Source organism: Nerophis lumbriciformis, linkage group LG20 (genome assembly GCF_033978685.3).
Source record: "Nerophis lumbriciformis linkage group LG20, RoL_Nlum_v2.1, whole genome shotgun sequence".
Taxonomy (NCBI): domain Eukaryota; kingdom Metazoa; phylum Chordata; class Actinopteri; order Syngnathiformes; family Syngnathidae; genus Nerophis; species Nerophis lumbriciformis.
The window spans coordinates 18524293-18548793 of NC_084567.2; the positions used below are offsets into that span (position 1 = coordinate 18524293).

The following is a 24501-nucleotide window of genomic DNA, read 5'->3' on the forward strand; positions in this document are numbered from 1 at the left end:
TTCTTAATCATGTCTGTGTTATTTAAGCTTTTCATTTTCTGTTGGTTGGCCTGGCGACATCACATTCATGCTCTGCACTCTTGACACGCTGCTTACTCTGTCCAGGTCATAGTTCATGCTGCTCTTTTCTTGCCACGTAAGGTTTTTGTTTATTCAAGCCACTGTTTTGTACCTCCGCTGTGAGCGTCTTTTGTTTGTTCCTTTTTTTCCATAGTTCTGCCTTTGTGCGAGTTTTGTTTTATTAGCCAAGTTTGTTCCCCGCCTTGTTCGCGCCTTTTGTTTAAACTTTTTATAATCTATTATTAAATCATGTATTTAACTTCACGCCATGTCTGGTCCAAATCCTTTGCACCATGGGAAAACAAACCTGTCATGATCCGTGGTCCGGATCATGTTTTGTTTAGTTATGCTGTTAGTTTTGGACTTCCTTAGTTCCTGGTTTCACTTCCTTGTTTGAGTTTGTTTAGTTTCCATGGTTACCCATTAGTTTCACCTGTTCCACGTTTGGACTCACACACACCTGTCACCAATCATGTCACTGTTATTTAAGCTTACCTTTGTTCATCACTCGTTCTGCCTGCATTGTGGTTATGTCACACCGGTTCATGTCCCGTTTTGACCAAGTAAGTTTCCATGTCCATGTCCTAGTTTCTGTTAATTAGCAGCTTCTGGTGTTTTAGGCACACTTGCCTTTTTTGGTTGTATTTTTGTGTTTTGTGGTAGTGCGTGGTTTATGTTAATAAATCCTAGCCTACCTTCACGCTGTCGTCCGGAGCCGTCTCTTTTGCGTTGGAAGAACAACCCCGCAGCTAGCTGCGACCCCCACGTGACAGAATGCAGGCAGCTGACGTTCTTCCGCAGACCGGCCACGAGGAGGTGATGGAGACGCGCTGGCAAAGATGGTAGCCAGCCAGAAAGGCTTTTTCTCGCCAGCATGACGCGTTGTTCCCCCAAAATATTCATCCGGACAACAAGATTCCCCAACCAGCCCATTCTTCCTTGCCGCTGCAGGAGACCCGTGCTGATGACATCATCCCGCCCACTGGTGATGACGTCAGAAACCAAGATTTTTTTTTTGATTCTATTTTGTTTAAAAAAAAAAATCCTTTTGAGAAAATTTTCTCTAAATTTAGATTTTTTTCAGCCCCAGTCTAAAGTGGGGGGAGGGAATAGACATTTTGGACAATTTAGTGGGGAGGATTCTGCCCCCCTCCTGACCTCCCTCCGCCCGCCCCGAAAGACGGTTCCAAACTGCGGGGTGCGCGTCTGGTATCCGCTCCTTGAGGGGGGGCTGGGGCCGGGAGCTGTGCTGGTGGGGTGACTCAGATGCACCCAACCAGGCAGCAACCTCCAGCCAGTCCTCCACCACCAGTCCGTCGGCATGTCAAGCCGCAACCCCCAGCTAGACCGCCTCCGCCATGCTCATGGCTAACCTCAGCCCGGGTGGGCCTGCAGACGCCACCATCATCTCCGGTGGGCTTGCAGACACCACCATCATCTCTGGTAGGCTTGCAGACGCCACCATCATCTCCGGTGGGCTTGCAGACGCCACCATCCTCTCCGGTGGGCTTGCAGACGCCACCATCTCCAGTTCCTGTTCCTCGGCTAGCACCTGTCCCTGCTTCTCGGCTAGCACCTGTCCCTGCTTCTCGGCTAGCACCTGTCCCTGCTCCTCGGCTAGCACCTGTCCCTGCTCCTCGGCTAGCACCTGTCCCTGCACCACGGCTAGCACCTGTCCCTGCACCACGACAAGCTTCGCCGCCTGTACCTGCACCACGACAAGCTTCGCCACCTGTACCTGCACCACGACAAGCTTCGCCGCCTGTACCTGCACCACGACAAGCTTCGCCGCCTGTACCTGCACCACGACAAGCTTCGCCGCCTGTACCTGCACTATGCCAAGACCCAAGCCAAGACCCGTCTGCTGCTGCGTCCACGCCTGCCACGTCTGCTGCTGCGTCCACGCCTGCCACGTCTGCTGCTGCGTCCACGCCTGACCCGTCTGCTGCTGCGTCCACGCCTGCCACGTCTGCTGCTGCGTCCACGCCTGACCCCTCTGCTGCTGCGTCCACGCCTGCCACGTCTGCTGCTGCGTCCACGCCTGCCACGACTGCTGCTGCGTCCACGCCTGCCACGTCTGCTGCTGCGTCCAAGACTGCCATGACGGCGCCACAGATGTGGCCGCTCCCTGGTCGTCCGCCTCGCCAAGTGCGCCCACCTTCCAGTCGGCCACGAATGTGGCCATTCCCTGGGCGCCCGCCTCGCCTGCTGCAGCGGCGTTCCACTCGCCGCCGCCACTTGACTTTGCCTCGGTGGATCCGGGGACACTTGGCCTGGTGACCCACCGCCAAGTCCTCCCTCCGCCCTCCCGTGACTTTTGACCCTGCTTGTTTTTTTTTGTTATATGGACATCTGGTATCTGTCCTTGAGAAGGGGGTTCTGTCATGATCCGTGGTCCGGATCATGTTTTGTTTAGTTATGCTGTTAGTTTTGGACTTCCTTAGTTCCTGGTTTCACTTCCTTGTTTGAGTTTGTTTTGTTTCCATGGTTACCCATTAGTTTCACCTGTTCCACGTTTGGACTCACACACACCTGTCACCAATCATGTCACTGTTATTTAAGCTTACCTTTGTTCATCACTCGTTCTGCCTGCATTGTCGTTATGTCACACCGGTTCATGTCTCGTTTTGACCAAGTAAGTTTCCATGTCCATGTCCTAGTTTCTGTTAATTAGCAGCTTCTGGTGTTTTAGGCACACTTGCCTTTTTTGGTTGTATTTTTGTGTTTTGTGGTAGTGCGTGGTTTATGTTAATAAATCCTAGCCTACCTTCACGCTGTCGTCCAGAGCCGTCTCTTTTGCGTTGGAAGAACAACCCCGCAGCTAGCTGCGACCCCCACGTGACAAAACCACGCCAAAGTCCAAGTCTTGACACTACTAAAAGACAAGTTGTCTCGTATATTTACTATTGATCATGTTTGATCATGGCGGAGCCAGAAGTCGAGTTTAACATGTAGATATTTTCACTACTTTTCTTTTGTCAAGCACAAAGAAAATAACATTTTAGTTAAATGTAAGTTATGTCTTGGATCAAAGATCCCTTCTACTGCCCAAAACAGCAATTCAATACAAAAGCAACATGCTTCGACGAAGCTAGTAAAGAGAGACACAGACTCCGATGCCACTTTCCCTCCACCACCACCACTTAAGGATTAACTCTGCCTCTGCTCATCATTCAGCACTGAAGGTACACGCTCTGTCAATTCTCTTATATACTCTTTCATTCTAGACTTCTAGAGTGTTTGATTATCACATCACTCTAAATGTATGGACTATAAAGTTCACAAACATAAAGAGGGATGCTAGTGGGCCAGGCCAATCTGTCCTATTCTCTAAACTAAAACTGGGGAAATGTGTAGAGTGTTCTGGGCTTCAGACATGATTTTGTTTCAGAATTCCTTGAGAAAAAAATGCCTGGTTAGGCTTTGTGTATGTAGTGTGTGTCTTCCTTGCTTTACAGCTATGTTGTTATTATGCTGTTTGTTAGTTATGTATGTTATGTTGCAGCTATTTAAAATAGTTTTGTCAATTTGTTCTGGCCAGAAACAAATTGGCCTTTGAAACATATCTTTGTCTTTGTGTGTTGTATGTAGACCACATTGCTTAGCAGAGTTCAGTGATGCAAATGCATGTCAAGTTGATCAACAGATTATATTATTCTCCAGTGCAATAACAGTACTGAAATGAAGGCTAAAAGGGCATTAATGGGAGCTTTAAAAAAAAAAAAAAAGAAAAAAAGAAGTAACTAAATAGTTACTTTTCACAGTAACACATTACTTTTTGGTGTAAGTAACTGAGTTAGTAACTGAGTTACTTTTGAAATAAAGTAACTAGTAACTGTAACTAGTTATGGTGGTCACCTTTATTTACAAAAGTATCGAAATGTGTTTTGGTACCGGTACCAAAATATTGGTATCGAGACAACCCTACATCAAAATAATCCACCATTACCATTTTTTTTAGATCAATTACGTCATGTGTACAACCCCTGGCAAAAATGTATGAACTCACCAAGACTTGGAAGATGTTAAAAGTTAAAGTTAAAGTTAAAGTACCAATGATTGTCACACACACATTCTCTGCATTTGACCCATCACCCTTGATCACCCCCTGGGAGGTGAGGGGAGCAGTGGGCAGCAGCGGTGGCCACGCCCGGGAATCATTTTTGGTGATTTAACCCCCAATTCCAACCCTTGATGCTGAGTGTCAAGCAGGGAGGTAATGGGTCCCATTTTAAAGTCTTTGGTTTGAACTCACAACCTACCGATCTCAGGGCCGACACTCTAACCACTAGGTTACGTTGTCTAATTTTGTGGAAAAAAAGCGAATAGCAGACATGACTCAAAAGTATAGCCATACCTCAGAGACCGCACGCTGCTATAAAAGCCAGAGGTGATGCAACAAAATGCTAGCGCTGTGTCGTAGTGTTTTTCATGATTCCATACTTCCTTAGAAACTATATTTTTCCCCCTACGCTTTGAACTCTGCGGCCTATAAAACGGTGTGACTAATTTATGGATTTTTCTTTGCTGACAGCAATATTGCAAATAGTTTAAAAAAACAAAACAACAGCAAAGACACTGAATAGGGCAGGGGTCGGCAACCTTCACCATACAAAGAGCCTTTGAGCCCATTTCCCACCAAATAAAACCCACCGAGAGCCGCAAACTGTGTTTGATTCTCAAAATGACAATAAAGCCACTTATAGTTTCATTAAACTTATGAAAGAGCATTTATGAAATCAAAAACTAGACAGAAAACGACCCACCAAGTTTTTTTGCTCTGATCAGCTTTCCGCAGCAGTTCCAAAACTGCTCTTTTTCTGTCATCTCCAGCTGGGTATTTCTTCGCAAATGCTGTGTTTGTTCTGGAAATGTCTTCAACATTTGTTTTTTGTTGTTGTTTGCCTTTTTCTCCCCACATATTAAGCACACACATGAACCAACCTCATCAACAGTGAATGCAAATTAATCTGTCCATGAAGCATTAAATGTTGTATTTTCTGTCAATTGCTAGCTTACCGGATGTTGACCGCTAAAAAACAATACAATTGCTTGACAACAAAATATGACACATAGGGGGTGTGACAAACATTTCGATTGACAAAATATTAAATTACGTTTTATTTTTATATTATATCTGCGATGAGGTGGTGACTTGTCCAGGGTGTACCCCGCCTTCCGCCCGGTTGTAGCTGAGATAGGCTCCAGCGCCCCCCGCGACCCCAAAAGGGAATAAGCGGTAGAAAATGGATGGATGGATGGATTTTTATATTACAAGATCACAGAACTCTCCAAAAACAACTGTAACATTAAAATTAACTAGCTAAATAAAATATAATTAATTCGATTTGAATAGTCATTATTTTTTTTAAATTCAAATCCATATTTGGACATGCTATCGTGATGTAATGACGCTAGCGTCGTTAGCATTAGCTAATATACTAACATGTTTACGAGTGTCTGTGTTAGTATTATTAACTTACAACGGCATTCTTTTTGTATTGTTCCAGTTTCACAAATTCCTCAGTAAATTCACCAAAACGTCATTGTGAAGTTATTGAGTCTGTTTAGCTGATTGGAGAGCTAGCTTCCGCAGCTAGTGGGTCCATGACCATGACTTTGTTTTTTTTTGATCAGCCGTTTTACTGCCGTGTTACATACACCGTTTGGAAACAATTAAGGGATGTAAATAAACATTTACAAAATCTTTCTGTGTAAATCACTCATTTCACAACATATATATATATATATATATATATATATATATATATATATATATATATATATATATATATATATATATATATATATATATATATATATATATATATATATATATATATCTGTGTTTCCCACAGGGCAGGCATCTATTTGTGGTGGTGTGGTCGGGGGGTGGCGGCGGCAGCGGCGATGACCAAGAAGAACGCGGAGTTGGAATATAATTACAACACTTTATGTACATATTTATATACAGATTTGAACAATTAGTTATTCACTGAAATATATTTATTAATTGTGGTTCTTACAAAAAATATATCTTATAAAATATAAAAGCTAAAATGTCTCTTAAAGCTCTGCCCCTTTAATTAGTGCATACTAAATAATTTAACTTTAGCCTACTACTACAACCATATTATTTACCAGCAACATAAAGTGAAACAGAGGCAGAGGTGTATGTTTTGTCGTGGTCCTCTCTATAAGGCACATAAGAATATAAATTAGGACCCTTTTCATGAGAAAAGTGCATTTCTGATCTGACCCTGCTTTATTTTTCAGTGTTTGCTGAGTCTCACCTGTTCCCTCCGCCCTAATTTTTCTACTTGCCCGACTTCTCAAATCTACTTGCCCCAATATTTTTACTTGTCCTGCCTAGGTTTTTTTCTGGCTGTGTAGTGCTCATGGCTTATATCTTACTAAAATCCTTCCCGTTGACTATTTACAACACTACACAGTATTTATTATTATTATTATTATCTATAATTACATTTAAATGGCATTGCATACATGTAAAATTAAATGCTATTTCACATTATTTGACCAGTAGCAGTTACACCCATCTGAACATGTCAGCCACCTGTTTAAAGCCCGATCACAGTTGAAATCTTGAAATGAAGGGCCTTTAATGGCCAAAACATTAACCTGGACAACATTTTAACAGCTGGTTGGCTCAGATTTTATTCTTTTCATTGTATTCACATGTTGCAGTGGACAGTGGTCATTTTAGCTTGAGTATTAATGTAGTATCTGAAGCACCGTCTCCACGTGTGTTTATTGACAACAGGGTTATAACCTGGACACGTTAGCTCGTCGGTATGAAAACAGGTGATTGTTATTACGTCCGTCTGCCCCGGACCCCGGCGGCAGCGGCGGTGTTAATGAAGCAGTGAAACGCTCGGTGAAATCGCGGATTAACGTTAAATATATGACGAGCCGCGAGCGATGCAGCTATAACCTATCTACCATAACCTATATTACCCTCGTATTTTGATCCCGTCCGTCCGTCTTCGTCTTCTTCGTCTTCTTCTGGCCCACCAGGTGAATTAAGTGCTATTGGCGGAGTTACAATGCATAGTAGGCTACTGCCACCTACTGCACCGGAGTTGTAACTACAAGGTACATTCACAGACAGAGTCCCATTGCTTTTATGAGCGGTCGAGCGAGTCAAAAGCCGAAAAATCCATTTGTGGCGGACGTAATTCTTTCGTGGCGGGCCGCCACAAATAAATGAATGTGTGGGAAACACTGTATACATATATATATATATATATATATATATATATATATATATCTCTGCGGTTAATATATACAAACATTTTGTGAGTGCGGCTTATATACCTGGTGTGCTCTCGTCCGTACAATACGCTACGTGATTTCTATATTTTTAAACACACTGATCTAAAATTGAAACCGCTACTTTCTCCCACAATTTATTTTCCTGATTTCTTTTAATAATTATAATAATAATGGATTAGATTTTATATAGCGCTTTTCTATTATTAGATACTCAAAGCGCTCACAGAGAAGTGAGAACCCATCATTCATTCACACCTGGTGGTGGTAAGCTACATTTGTAGCCACAGCTGCCCTGGGGTAGACTGACGGAGTGTTTCATAAAACCAGAAAGTTGCCTGTTCAATTTTCTTCGAGTCAGACAACATTTGCCATACAATGGATGGAATTTTTACCTAACATGTTTCTTTTTTTTTACAAAAGGGTTAGTTTTGTGTCATGTCCTTATTCAGTTTTTTTCCACAAATCTAAACAACTGACTGAACATCCTCCAAGACTGGAGTTTTTATACATTGTTACCAGGGGTTGTATACATGGCACAATTGATTAAAAATGGTAATGGTGGATTATTGCGATATGTGATATTCGGGGGTGTTAAAAAAAATTTATCGTATACGAACCGAAATGAAAACCATGGCCTTTTTTTTTAACACCGGTGTGGAGGGAATGTACACTTACATTTGTCCAATCCTGCTTGAGAATTGTACTTTATAGTTTGAGAGTCATTGAATGTGTCTTGACGGGTGATTGGAAGGGAAAGTATGTACTTGTTTTTAATGAATACTTTGGCCAACTACGCTACTGTATTTTGATGTTTGTCATTATGGTGGTACTTGGAGAGCCAAGTGTTTTCTGAGGTGGTACTTGGTCTGATCTAGAATATGTGAGACAGGCCTTCATGTGGGTTCTGTTCAAATCCAGGCTGAGAACATCGTTATTTAATTGTGCTGAAAATATTTTATTTGAATTGTATTTGTTTTTATGATGATTTATTCTATGATTTTAATTTCAACCATCAATCCATCCAACCATTTTCTACCGCTTGTCCCTTTTGGGTTCGCAGGGGGTGCTGGAGCCTTCAACCATGATAATCTTATTTTTGTAATTGTCTGTAAGGCACTTTGAATTGCCTTGTGTACGTATTGTGCTCTATAAATACACTTGGCTTGCCTACTATGTGGCATTATTGCAGCCATCCAATCTCCTGAGCGTGATCTACAAAAGGTGATGCAGACATAAAACAGTTCCAGGCGGTATAGTCTCTTACTTGCACTCGGTGCTGGGTGAGGGAGTATATCCCTTGTAGACTTTGTCCTTGATGCTGAGGCAGAGGGTCTCGTTGCGATCAGTGGGCAGCAGAGTACCGGGTCGCGTCAGCAGGCCCAGGTTGTGGTAGAACGTGTTGCGCTGTTCAATGCCATCCTCCAGGAAGAAGCAGTGGCCCAGCGTGTCGTAGCCCACGGTGTTCTTCACCTGGACACACAGAGAAAGGACTTTTTGAGGGGCCCAAGGAATCTCAACTTGAAGGCAGGTTGAAGTATCCTAAAGTCGAGATCAACCGACTTAGTTTTTTCAGGGTCGATGCTGATACTGATTACAGGATTAGGAGTCAAGAAGGTGTTCTTCACCTGGACACACAGAGAAAGGACTTTTTGAGGGGCCCAAGGAATCTCAACTTGAAGGCAGGTTGAAATATCCTAAAGTCGAGATCGACCGACTTAGTTTTTTCAGGGTCTATGCTGATACTGATTACAGGATTAGGAGTCAAGAAGGCCCATAACCGATATTTGGAGACAATATTCATTAGCAGTAAACGTTATTTAAACATGAATAGTATACTCAAAAAACAGCTAGACAAGGCTTTAAGTTTTTTTTTTAAACTTTTTTATTTTAGGAAACGTCACCAAAAACAGTCAGGAAATTTCATAAACACCTTTATTACGTGTGTCTTTTTAGTATAACTGTCAACATCTCCCTAAGGACAAAATTTATGAAAACGCTCACAAAGAAAACACTTGTTTTTGTATGGTTAAATCCAAAGAAAAAACTTGCTTTTGTATTGTTTAATCCATAGAAAACATTTGTTTCTGTATGGTTAAATCCATAGAAAACACCTGTTTTTGTATGGTTAAATCCATAGAAAACACCTGTTTTTGTATGATTAAATCCATAGAAAACAATTGTTTTGTATGGTTGAATCCATAGAAAACACCTGTTTTTGTATGATTAAATCCATAGAAAACACTTGTTTTTGTATGGTAAAATCCATAGAAAACACCTGTTTTTGTATGGTAAAATCCATAGAAAACACCTGTTTTTGTATGGTTGAATCAATAGAAAACACTTGTTTTTGTATGGTTAAATCCATAGAAAACACTTGTTTTTGTATGGTTAAAACCATAAAAAACACCTGTATTTGTATGGGTAAATCCATAGAAAACATGTATTTGTATGGTTAAATCCATAGAAAACACTTGTTTATGTATCGTTAAATCCAAAGAAAACACTTGGTTTTGTATGGTTAAATCCATAGAAAACACCTGTATTTGTATAGGTAAATGCATAGGAAACATGTGCTTGTATGGTTAAATCCATAGAAAATGCCTGTATTCCATCCATCCATTTTCTACCGCTTGTCCCTTTTGGGGTCGCTGGAGCCTATACAGGTGTTTTCTATGGATTTAACCATACAAAAACAACTGTTTTCTATGGATTTAACCATACAAAAACAGTTTTCGTATGGTTAAATCCATAGAAAACACCTGTATTTGTATGGGTAAATCCATAGGAAACATGTTCTTGTATGGTTAAATCCATAGAAAATGTCTGTATTCCATCCATCCAATTTCTACCGCTTGTCCCTTTTGGGGTCGCTGGAGCCTATCTCAGCTGCATTCGGGCGGTAGGCGGGGTACACCCTGGACAAGTCGCCACCACATCACAGAATGCCTGTATTTGTATGGTTAAATCTATAGAAAACACGTGTTTTAGTATCGTTAAATCCATAGCAAAAATTGTTTTTGTATGGTTAAATCCATAGAAAACACCTGTATTTGTATGGGTAAATCCATAGAAAACACCAGTTTTTGTATGGTTAAATCCATAGAAAACACCCGTTTTTGTATGGTTAAATCCATTTAAAAAAAAGTTTGTATGTGTAAATCCATTTAAAAAATTGTTTTTGTATGGTTAAATCTATAGAAAAAACCTGTATTTGTATGGGTAAATCAATAGAAAACACTTATTTTTGTACGGTTCAATCCATAGAAAACACCTGTTTTTGTATTGTTAAATCCATAGAAAAAATTGTTTTTGTATCGCTAAATCCATAGAAAAACACCCGTTTTTGTATGGTTAAATCCAATTAAAAAAATATTTTTGCATGGGTAAATCCATTTAAAAAAATGTTTTTGTATGGGTAAATCCATAGAAAACACTTGTTTTTTGTATGGTTAAATCCATCTGAATCCATGTAGCGGACAAAGAATGCACAGCCTTCAGGTTCTTGTCTTTTCAGGATCTCCTTATCCCCAATGATTATCTGGAGGAGGTGTTTGAGTGCATTACTGATTTATCATGGTTTTGTCTTTTAAAAACGCAGCGCTGGGAACAAAGGGAAGGAGAAAACAGTCACAGGTGTAAAAACCCTGGTAAATGTTTACTGATTAGTGCGTGTTGCCGGTAGCAACAAACACTAAAAAGGAAATCTCCATGGTAGTGGTGGACATGGGAAAATATGTTCATATTGGTATTATGTGTACTACATACTTTTGTACTTTCCATTTCCTCAACGCTGACAGAAACAATGCTCCCAATACAACACTGAAATACATGCTTATCCTTTTGACGTCAGCAGAGCATCAGTCCTATTGTCAACAAACGGCCTTGTACTGTACAACAATCCCAATAAGTGACCTTGGTCACTTTTGTAGGTCACTGTGCAACACAATTATCTGCTACGTTCCCCATTAGTATTATTATGTGAACGTCTTGTGCGTAAAAGTTTGACGCCCTTCTTCTCCCACAGTTTTCATCGTATCGGAACCGTGCAAGTATCAAAACGTCCAAATAGGATGAGAAATATGGGAATTGTGCAAGTTTGAAAAATGGCCCTAAAAACCTGGAATTCCTGGTAATCTGGGTTACTTAGGTGCTACCATTTATCTTCTACCTAAGTAACCCAGATTACCAGGAATTCCAGGTTTTTAAGGTCATTTTTCAAACTTGCACAATTCCCATATTTCTCATCCTATTTGAACCGTTCTACCATCCACACATCCCACTCACCATGGACATTGAAGTCAACATGTTTACCGGTTGTGAACTCTCACTTTTCAATTGCAGTATGTCCAACCTTTTACATTTCAACTGATCCCACATTTTTCATCCAATTTCAGTCCAAACATCCGTCTTAGTCAGGATATTCAAGCTATCAAATAAGAAATGCTGGAAAAAGTCCCGGTTTTCCCGGAATTACCGGGGATGTTCCCAATTAAAAAAAGGAATGGGCAATATTCAAACTTCTCAATATCCCACATTTCTCAACCAATTCGAACAATTCCACCATCAACACACTCCACTCACCTTGGACATTTAAGCAATATTTTTTGCCCCAGATCCAATAATTTCCAGAATTACCAGGAATTTCCCCCTGTTGAAAGTGAATGGGCAATATGCAAACTTCTACAAACACATTTCTCAACGGATTTGAATGGCTCAAGAGACAAAATGTTCCTTGCTCTTGTTACTCAAGTGCTAGCATGTTAACATTAGCATGCTAGCCTGCAAACATTAGCATTCTAGCATTTTATCATTATTGTGCAAACTTGTTTAGCTCATTTTGTAAACGTTTACCCCAGAGTCATATAATTTGGTATGTGACACATGCTAACTGTTAGCATGCTAACGTTAGCAGGCTAGCATGCTAACATTGGCATGCTAACTTTTTTTTTTAAGTCAATTGGCAATCGTTTACCCCAGAATCATGTTACTTGGTATGTGACACATGCTAACTTTTAGTATGCTAATGCTCACATGAGAACATTAGCATGCTAACTTTTTTAGCTCATTTTGCAACCATTTACCTCAGAGTCATACAACTTGGTACGTGACACATTTCAGTTCCACTCACGCGTGTCGGCGGCTCACGCGTTTTAGCTGTGGATTTCACCCGCAATTCCTACCGGAATTGCACAGATTCTAGTAGGGTTGTACGGGATACCGGTATTAGTATAGTACCGCGCTACTAGTGAATCATATTCGGCACTATACTGCCTCTAATAAGTACTGGTCATCCACCCCCCAATCCCCCGTTGTTGTCACGTCGTGTCATTGCTGGTTTACGAGCAAAGGAGCATGTTCGGCAGCGCACAATCACCGAGTACATACATGCAGACACAGTGTGTACACAGAAAAGTGTGAACGGACGCATTTTGAATTAAAAACTAAAGATAAAGGTGAAGTTATAACACTGAAAAGCCCTCAGGAAGAGGTGCGTTAAGACATGGCTAGCTAGCTAGCGGCTAAAGTCCATCTGCAGTCTGCAGTGTTTTAGCTACTTCTAACTCACTAATCCTCACCGCCAAGGCAACAAATTAAGTAAGTATCATCCCTGCAGGACGAGGAATAGCTAAACATGCTTCACTACACACCATAGCTCACCAGCGTCAAAATGTAAACAAACGCCATTGGTGGATCTACACATCCACTCTAATGATACCAAGTACAGGAGCGTATCTAGTCGATACTACTATGATTACATCGATATTTTTTGGCAACACAACATCTTCTTTTGTTTTATTTATATTATGTTTATAAACTCAGGAAATATGTCGCTGGACACATGAGGACTTTTAATATGATCAATGTCTGATCCTGTAACGACTTGGTATCGGATTGGTACCCAAATTTGTTGTTTCATCCAAAATCAATGTAAAGTATTAAACAACAGAAAATTAAGTGATTATTAAATTTTAACAGAAGTGTATATAGAACATGTTAAAAGAGAAAGTAAGCGGATATTAACAGTAAATTAACAAGTAGATCAATAATTAGTTTTCTACCACTTGTCCCTAATAATGTTGACAAAATAATAGAATGATAAATGACACAATATGTTACTGAATATGTCAGCAGACTAAATTAGGAGCCTTTGTGGGCTTACTTACTACTAAAAGACAAGTTGTCTAGTGTGTTCACTATCTTATTTAAGAACAAACTTGCAATAAGAACCATATGTTTAATGTACCCTAAGATTTTTTGTTAATATAAAGCCAATAATGTAATTTTTTTGTGGTCCCCTTTATTTATATCGAAACGTACCGAAAAGTTTCAAAATACATGTTGGTACAGGTACCAAAATGGGGACAACACTAGATTCTAGTTATTTATATTATTATTATGTACGGTGCATCTAGGAAGTATTCACAGTGCTTTCCTTTTTCTACAGTTTGTTATGTTACAGCCTTGTTCCAAAATGGAATACATTCATTTTCGCCCTCAAAATTCACAATTCTAAATTTCTAAAATGTTTTAGAAATTTTAGAAACCCTAACCATAAAAATAACTTTTTAAACGCTTACGTGCTGAGAGCGAAGCACAGAGTGAACTTTTATGCACACTGATTGAAAGCGACAAACAAAGGAAAAAAACTCTCAAAAACAAGGCATTCTGGTGATGCCATCGAGTTCATATTCAATTATAGTTCCGTTAATTGATTTGTTGCCTCATATGTTGTGTGATATACTAACCAGCAAGCCGTTGGTGGCATGAATGGTAAGACACCGAGAGAAGGAGTGGTGTATGGAGAGTCCATCGACGTAGGTGGGCTCCCAGTAGCCTCCCTTCTGGTCCACGTCGCCACACATGTGGAAATAGAGCGGGTAGCGGCTTCTCTCGCCCTGCTGGCCCATGTTTTTCAGCTCCACGTAGGACAGATGCACTGATGAGAAGTTGCCAAAGATCTGACGTAGGACAAGATGGAGGCGACACAAAAGTCAGTGATGGAGTATAGAAAAGTAGACCACTTTGGCTTGGTGGAGGCCGGTGATGACTATTGCAGAGAAATGGGAAGCAGAGCACAAAAGCTTAATCGAGCGGCAACAGACGTCCAAGTGCTCGCTAGGAGGCCTCGTGTGTATGCGCTGCGTAATCCACATGGTCTGGTTTTTGTTAGGGGGGGATTGGTAAATCCTCCTAGTGAATTATAACTCACCCACACACACATTCCACATGACAACGCACTTGCTGACTTTTCCACCAACATATCAAGTACATGAACCTACAGGCTTAAAAGGGGAACTGCACTTTTTTTATGTATTTTTTTGTTCACCCCCTGGGAGGTGAGGGGAGCAGTGGGCAGCAGCGGTGGCCGCACCCGGGAATCATTTTTGGTGATTTAACCCCCAATTCCAACCCTTGATGCTTAGTGCCAAGCAGGGAGGTAATGGGTCCCATTTTTTAGTCTTTGGTATGACTCGGCCGGGGTTTGAACTCACAACCTACCGATCTCAGGGCGGACACTCTAACCACTAGGCAGCTAACAAGGGAGTCAATCTATTCCACCGTTAAACTGCTCTAAAAACCGTCCGTCATAGTTTTTTATACAAGCTGTAGGTATATATGTAATGTAGTAACATTCATAATAACATGTAATATGTATGTAATTTGATCATTTTAAGCATTCGGTGGCGCATTCATTTCAAAAACGCATCACAACTTCCACTATTTCCTTCAACAACACTGACCACAACTCACAGCAGACTTTTTGAGACACAACAAACGTAATTAAAGCTGCGAGCAGCGTTGAACGGGCCCTCGCCCCCACATTCGCAGGCATGTCAGGTACGGCGAAAATCTGAATATTTTTTGGAGTCCCGAAAAAGACATTTCAAAATTGGCTCTCTGGCGCCCACCTTTAAAGTTAGAAAAAATTAGCTCTTCCTACCAGACACAAAATTGCAGAAGACGTCTATCATGACGGGACGCACATAAAAGTCTCAGAAACCCATACCTGAAAACAAACAGGAAGTCGGCCATGTTGGTTTTCGTATTACATTTCGAACGAAAAAAAGGGTGTCATACTTTAACAAACTCCTCCGAGGGACATGCCATACCCACAACCTAATGGCATAGGAAAAACGTGTTCGCAATTTATCACCGCCTATACATGTGGTTTGCTAAAGTTTGCTAAAGAACGACCCCTTTTTTTCGCTAAAAAAATGGCAGACAAAAACCAAGATGGGCGATTTCCTGTTTGATTTCCGATATGATTGACGTCTTCTGCAATGTTTGTGTCTACATGTGAAGCTGGTAGGAAGGGCTATTTTTATTTTATTTTAAAGATGGCGCTAAAGAGACAATTTTGAAATGTCATTTTTGGGGCTCCCGTACATCTAAAATGTTTCCCCATACCTGACGCGCCTGCAACATTTGGGGACTTTTTGTGCATGTTAAGGGCCTCAAAAAAACATTTTCACTAGCTGCGGGGCTTGCTCCACTGCTCGGGCCCTAATAAAATAGTCACTTACTGTATAGTGTCTGCTCTCACTGGCATGTCGACTGATGCTATGTTTATATCTTCCTGTTTGGATTAAGAAATGAATAACAAACCTTGAGAAGGGTTAAAAGAAAAAAGGTGGGTGCAAAACGAGCGTATTTTCGTGTCTTTCTCGCCATCTCCGGGTCTAGTCGGAGTTGACCAACTTCTCGGTTTATGTCCACAACCTTCTACTATCCATGTGAGAGGCATGATTTATAATCTAGAATTAACTTTCACCAACTCAGAGGCGATGCAGCAGCTCGCCGGCTCAATATGTCACTATAGCAGCTTTAGCTAGTTCACTCTCTGTGATCGATGCACCGCTAAATGTAGGTCCTTAACGTTTGCACTTATAATAGCATTATTGCTAATACTTGGTTAATATTTAGGACACGGAATGTAAACGGAGTATTGTTGGGGCTTGTAGCACTAGTTGTGTTTTTTACAATTTTGACGGCACAGAAAAGAGAAAAACGTGTGTTCTTGTCTTACATATCTGCACTTTATTTTTTTTTTACATTTTTGCCTATCGTTCTCAATTATTATGAGAGACAAGAAGACGGATGTATTTTTTTGTTATTACAAAAAAACTATTTTTGGAGAAGCATTGTCACAGAGAGGGGACAAGCCTGCGGGGCTACGTTGACATCCTCGGCTGGTGTGCTGCTTTCTCGCCTCGGGTGCTCGGGAAATTTTATTCTAGATCAGTACAGTGTTTAATGGTTCTAAATTTACACACAGTGTTACTGTTCAAACTGTGTGTAGTGTTACAGTGGCTAAAAATATTAAATACACTTGTTTTTAATGATTACTTAGGCCTACTACGCTACCATATTTTACTGTTGGTCATTAAGGTGGTACTTGGAGAGCAAAGTTTTTTTCTGGAGTTTGAGAACCACTGTTCCAGATCATAAATAATGCCTTTTTACCTGGATAGTAGAAGGATGAGGACATAATCTGACAAGTTGGTCAACTTTGGCATCCAATTTAGACTCGAGACTGCGAGAACGACACGAAAAGACTCTTGGTTCCACACAGACTATTTTTTTTTGCAAGGATTATGAGCCATTCTTGATCTTAACAGGAATATATCAACATCAGAGCAGACATTGTACAGTAAGTGACATTTTATTATGTTTATTGGCTCTCATCAAGTCTGCAGCGCACTTCCCCTGTATCGCTTCCATACTACACACCATAAAATAACATTTTGGACTTAACGGTCTTGTTTTCCATTGTTTTAAATTATTTCCCTTCAGACTTTTACTTTGTATTGTCCATTTCCTGTTTTGACCGATGGCAGTAGCTTTGCACTGGTGGCACTTCTGAAGTTGAGCTGCAGTGATTTGGACCACGATCTGGATTGTTCAGATTCTAACGATGCTTCCTGTTGCATTTTTCATGCTTGACACCTTGTTGTGCACATTTCTTTGGCAAGTTTCTACGAGACGCAGGCCGTGCTTCCCAACCAGCCTGCCTTCTTGTTACTTCCACCGATAGGTTATGCAATTGCCATGGTTTGTCTGTTTGCTAGTTGGTTAACAACAGAACTCAAAAAGCTATGGGTAGATGTTGACGAAAAAATTCCAAAATGGAATGAGGAACAACTCTACAACGTTACCTTTTGTTTACGATACAAATGTCATGTTCGTGTATGCTAGCAGCCCCGCAAAGACAAAGACAGTGGATGGCTGACAAGAGTGTTCACTCGGTTTCTTTCATTTCGCCAGATAGCTCAAAAGGTAATGGGCCGATTTTCATCTTTACTTTCAGGAAACCTCAGAAATTGGGCTAAGGAACAAGTTGTTACCTTTTGGTGGGGGTGCGAGGTGCGATGCTTTATCAGTATCACACTTCAAACCCGGCTTCGAAAAACCGTGCACCACAAAACGTGCTTTCATTGTCGCCATTAATCCTGACTTCCTCATTTGGGTTTAAAAAAAAAAAAAAATCAACACAAATTGTGTTAATCATTTTTGTTTCGTAGCTTGAAGTGTGCGCTCTTGAGTTAATGTTGCTGATCAATTTGATTTATTTTAATTTAATGTTATTTTTCAGCATCAAATCGTTCAAGTAGGTACAAAAAAGTATTGTGGTTTTTTATTTCAGGCAAATTGATGCACTTTAAATCTTTTATTTTACAAAGTAGCACACAATGTTAATAAAGTTATTCTTTGTTGTAAGTTACTCTAAATGTAGTTTTTTTCCTTTAATGGTAATAAGGATACAATGTTATGCAGAGGTGTACTTACAATTTATAAACAAATGATACTATTTACAGTCGCGGCGGAGAGTGACTTCCAGGGTTTGATTCCCGAACAGGATTGCACCAGGAGTGGCTTGCGAAGTAAAAACTAGGCCTCTGACAGGGGCAGCTGTAGCTACTGTAGTAGCTTACCACCACCAAATGGACGGACAGAACACCGGCTGGTGTTTTACTACGCTAGTTTGTATGCTTCAAATTAGGGCTGGGCGATATAGCTGAAAACTGTATCACGACTAGGGCTGCAACTAACGATTAATTTGATAATCGATTAATCTGTCGATTATTACTTCGATTAATCGATTAATAATCGGATAAAAGAGACAAACTACATTTCTATCCTTTCCAGTATTTTATTGAAAAAAAAACAGCATACTGGCACCATACTTATTTTGATTATTGTTTCTCAGCTGTTTGTACATGTTGCAGTTAATAAATAAAGGTTTATAAAAAAAATAAAAAAAATAAAAACATTTTAAATAAAAAAAATTTTGCCTCTGCGCATAGCATAGATCCAACGAATCGATGACTAAATTATTCGGCAACTATTTTTATAATCGATTTTAATCGATTTAATTAATTGTTGCAGCCCTAATCACGACGTAAGTTTTTTATATCGGTCGATATCGATGGTTATTGATATTTTTCTATGACCTATGGAAATATGGACCAGGAGAAAAATATAATAAACGTTGACATCTTTACTTCAAATGTAACCTTCCTCTGATTATAATCCCCTCAGCTATCAATGCAGGAAGGAAATTAAATGTCAACACAAGCATGGAAAAAAATAATTCAATACAAACAAAATTCTAAAATCACATTAAACACAACAATAACCTCTTTGCGGTAAAAAATAATGAATATGTAAGAAATGCTTAATCAGTGTAAGAAAATAGTGCAAAGTGTGAAAACCTGAGAAGAACAAGTATTTGCAGGTTTAGTTATGCAGTAATTATTATTTAAATATTATTGGACCAACTTATTTTAAAAATAGCACAACTGATATATTGGGATTATTCTATTATAGTTATACAGTCCTGCACTTTAGTTCCTACCTGTTTCCGTACATACAAATAGGGAACGGACGTGTGTTGATAGGAGAAGAAGAGTGCGGCGAAGGTCCGTTTGAAAAAATCCCCAAGAACTGCCGTACTGTGGAGGTGACTTCGCCTCTTTTATCCACTATTTCTTCGCTCTCTGCGGCAATCAGTTTTAATTTATTTTCGTGCTGTACAGAGAATCGACAGCGAGATGGTGCAACCCAATGTGATGGTTGATACTGTTACGCTATTAGTGCTTTTTAGAATTGAGACTGAAGACCGGCTGGGATAGGCTCCAGCACCCCCGCGACCCTAAGGGGACAAGCGGTAGAAAATGGATGGATGGATGGACTGGAGGAGACAGGGCCTTTGCAGTAGCAGGCCCTGAACTTTGGAACGCTCTCCCTCTGAATCTCAAAACGGCGACATCTCTCAATACTTTTAAATCTTCTTTAAAAACTCACTCATTTGCGCTGGCGTTTAACACAAGCTGAGCTGGACATACGTATGGACATTTTTATCTATTTTGAAATGTGTTTTATAGATGGTTTTGCATTTATTGTGATTTTTTACACACTTTTACACAATTTGTATGCATTTTAACTATATTTAGAATGTTTTGTGCTTATTGTAATTTTGATGATTATATTTTAGTATTTTACCTTTCTGTTTTAATCTGTACAGCACTTTGGGGCAGTAGTCTGTTTTAGAAATGTGCTGTATGAATAAATCTACCTTGACCATGGCCCTATAGTGTGTCCCTCCCATTTCACAACCACTTCCTATTTGGCTAGCTTACCAGACCACGAGTGCCTTTGTTCATGCAACCAACCAAGCCTAATTTTTCCCGTTTTTTGGGGGGTACTAAAAAATACGTACCGTATTTTTCGGACTATAAGTCGCAGTTTTTTTCATAGTTTGGCCGGGCTCCAGTGCGATTTATGTATGTTTTTTTCCTTCTTTATTATGCATTTTCGGCAGGTGCGACTTATACTCCGGTGCGACTTATACTCCGAAAAATATGGTATTTATTGAACGCTTTCTCGAACGCATTTGATAATGATATGATTACATATCTATCGCGATATATGTTGATAGCCCAGCCCTACTTCAAATCGGTCCGCCTCTGAGTGGGGTGGCACCTGGGGTGCCCGACCGGATTCCAGGCCACCGCTGACAGGCCAGAGTGAAAAATGTCTAGCAAAAAAAATGTTAAATGTACAGTATATTATAACCATATACTGCATTAACCAAAAATATGCTTTCACAACATAAGAGATAGTATTTTGACAAACACAAAGAACGTATTATTTTGTAACCGCAGCTAAGAAGGAACTAAATGATATTATGTTATTATATTAATTAATTATATTATATTAATTAATTATATTAGAATTAATTATAATATAATAGTAATTATATAATAATTATATAAAATATAATATATTATATAGCAATAATTATATAAAATAATATAATAATAATAATTATTATTTATAATATAATAATTAATTAAAATGTAATAGTAATTATATAATAATTATGTAATTATATAGTATTTATATAAAATAATAACAATACTTAATTATAATATAACAATTAATTATAATTATATTAATATAATATACTGTAATTAATTACATTTTATTAATACCCATATATTTTCATGTATTTTGCCTAGAAAACACTTCAAGCTCGCTACTGTATTTGCAGGGGAGATTAATTTGATGTATCCAAAACTCAAGCTCTCTTTAAGCATGGAACTTAGAGAGGAAAAAAACTTAAGTATTTCGAGCACCCCTGTGAACTTAGACACATGCGGGGAAGACATCAAGAGCGAAAGTGCCTCTCGTATATTTCCAGACAGAATAGGATAACTATGATTTAAAGAAGACATGGCAGTGGAGAATAAGAATGGGGATGAGAGAGTGTAGTAAAAGGTGTAGAAAGACAGCAGTTGTTTGAGTAAAAGTGTGAGCAGGCGGTATGAATAACGTCTCTCATTTAGACCAGCACGTACAAATAGAACATAGACAGACTTTCATTCCTCCCAACACTGTGACCTTTGCCGAGAATGCAATATCATGCTAAAATATGCAGAACCGCACGAGCACATTGGGACATCAAGAATTTAGCCTGTGCGAGGGAGATGAGTGCAAAGGTACACACCTTGACGTGGCCTCCATAGGTGTCATGGCTGTAAAACTGACACAAGTTGTTTCCGTAGCAGGAGGGTTCCATTTCTCCGTAGATGAGAATGTTCCTAGAGAGCAGCGCCACCTCGGCACGCATGTCCACTCCATCCACGATCTCGCCGACGTGGTTATAAAGAGGCTTCCCTGAGAGGCAAACACAACATTGATGCTCATTGCATCGAGATGGTGCACTAATTGTTGATGTGGACAATATAGAGCAGAGATGTCCAAACTATGGCCGCCGTGTTCATTTTGGCCCGTGAGACGTCAGAAGTTTAATAAGGAATCTGGCCTGCGGGGTGACTCCATCTTTAATTTTCAATATCTAATAGTGTAATTGCTGCGAATTTGCTGCCATCTTGTGGACAGAATGAGTATTCATGTTAATGACCATGAACTGCAGCTTGAAGCTTGAAGATGGCAGAGCATTTTTATATATGACCCAATCCAAACAACCTTTCCCACTGACGGCGCAAATAAACTAACACAAAAAGTCAACACACACGGTCACACATAACACAACCTGGTAATTTAACTTTCTGGATAATATAAAAAAAAAGTCCAAGGACAACACATAATTCAAAATTACACCCATTTAAAACCACTGCAATGCATGTTGGGAAAAATGCAAAACACTCGTTCTACACTTATCCACGTTTGGCGCATTTTAGCTGCTAGGTATTTCTGATTATTTACAAAACTTTAAGGAGATCGCTACAGGAGTATACAAGGTAGGAGTCAAACTTTCACATATTCTAAATATACAATTATATTAATTAAACATCCATTATATTAATGTAATATATATTTATTAATACACTATATATAGAAATATGTACACATATATGTATAGGCTTATACATTATATATATATATATATATATATATATATATATATATATATATATATATATATATATATATATATATATATATATATATATATATATATATATATATAATATACATACATCAAGCATATATATATAAATATATATCATCAAGCATGGTGGTGGTAGTATTATGCTCTGGGCCTGTTTTTTTGCCAATGGAACTGGTGCTTTACAGAGAGTAAATGGGACAATGAAAAAAAGAGGATTACCTCCAAATTCTTCAGGACAACCTAAAATCATCAGCCCGGAGGTTGGGTCTTGGGCGCAGTTGGGTGTTCCAACAGGACAACACATCAAAAGTAGTAAAGGAATGGCTAAACCAGGCTACAATTAAGGTTTAAGAATGGCCTTCCCAAAGTCCTGACTTAAAAGTGTGGACAATGCTGAAGAAACAAGTCCATGTCAGAAAACCAACACATTTAGTTGAACTGCACCAATTTTGTGAAGAGGAGTGGTCAAAAATTCAACCAGAAGCTTGTGGATGGCTACCAAAAGCGCCTTATTGCAGTGAAACTTGCCAAGGGACATGTAACCAAATATTAACATTGCTGTATGTATACTTTTGACCCAGCAGATTTGGTCATAATAAATTCAGAAAATAACTTAACTTCATGAATGTTTTTTGTGACCAACAAGTATGTACTCCAATCACTCTATCACAAAAAAATATGAGTTATAGAAACTATTGGAAACTCAAGACAGCAATAACATTATGTTCTTTACTAGTGTATGTAAACTTTTGACCACGACTGTATAAGGTAGGGGTATGAATCTTTGGGCACCTAAGGATTCAATCGGATTCCAATTCCTGGGATGACGATTCAATTCAAACCAATTCTCTCAATGTGTTATTTGGTAAAAGATTGAAACTTTTTCAAAACAGGTTACATATTAGAAAATCTCCTTCTGATTGCATAATTTTTTTTAAGATTATGAATCAATTTAGAATCAGGATCAATAAAAATCGCAATTCGGATGTGAATGGATTGTTTTTGTGCATCTCTAATGGAGGGAACATATTAACGAAACAAAAACAGTTGCATGTAATTATGTTGGAGAAATAAATACAAGCCAAACTTTGTGTACTTTGTGATCCGAACCAAAACTACAGACAGTTCAGTTAAATATTTACCGACAACCACAGAAATACTCTTAGCCGCAGCCGCACCTCAAACCTGACCCGCTAAAATAATATACAGCTGGAAGAGCAAGTGGTGAGACGTATACTCAGACATAAATCAGCTTGTCCACAGGGTTGCACATGGCACCGATAACGCCCAGCAGCTGCTTCATATCAACGGCAACATAAAAGTGAAGAGACGCTATCGCATCCTTTCCTCCAGGAAAGGGAGGTGACCATTTTTGACAATGGAGCAATGACGCGAGGAAACAAATGTGATAGGGAGATGAACTGACACTGTTGGGTCAGGACATGACAAAAAAACACAAAAGAATAGCGTTTTGTAAGAACTATTGTATTAAATGAGGCATTAGCATTTGACTATATATATATATATATATATATATATATATATATATATACATATACATATATATATATATATATATATATATATATATATATATATATATATATATATATATATATACAGTAAATATACATATATATATATATATATATATATATATATATATATATATATATATATATATTAGGGCTGTGAATCTTTGGGTGTCCCACGATTCGATTCTATGTCGATTCTTGGGGTCACGATTCGATTCAAAATCGACTTTTTTTTTTCAATTCAACACGATTCTCGATTCAAAAACGATTTTTTTTCCCGATTCAAAACGATTCTCTATTCATTCAATACATAGGATTTCAGCAGGATCGACCCCAGTCTGCTGACATGCAAGCAGAGTAGTAGATTTTTGAAAAAAGCTTTTATAATTGTACAGGACAATGTTTTATCAACTGATTGCAATAATGTAAATTAGTTTTGACTATTAAATGAACCAAAAATATGACTTATTTTATCTTTGTGACACAGTGTGTTGTCAAGCTTATGAGATGCGATGCAAGTGTAAGTCACTGTGACACTATTGTTCATTTATTTTTTATTTTTATAAATGTCTAATGATAATGTCAATGAGGGATTTTTAATCACTGCTATGTTGAAATTGTAACTAATATTGATACTGTTGATCATATTCATTTTTGTTTCACTACTTTTGGTTTGTTCTGTGTCGTGTTTGT

The 24501-nt window shown here is 39.0% G+C and overlaps 1 protein-coding gene across 1 annotated transcript in view; it reads right to left on the minus strand.

Moving 5' to 3' along the window:
* Positions 1 to 24501, minus strand: part of cemip2 (cell migration inducing hyaluronidase 2) — a 107732-nt gene that overhangs the window by 30133 nt on the left and 53098 nt on the right. Inside the window, exons 7-9 of the mRNA XM_061980561.1 lie at positions 21365 to 21534; positions 14100 to 14312; positions 8618 to 8823 (exon numbers count right to left, since the gene is read on the minus strand). Coding sequence (XP_061836545.1) covers positions 8618 to 8823; positions 14100 to 14312; positions 21365 to 21534 — 589 coding nt within the window. The remainder of the gene's footprint in view (positions 1 to 8617; positions 8824 to 14099; positions 14313 to 21364; positions 21535 to 24501) is intronic.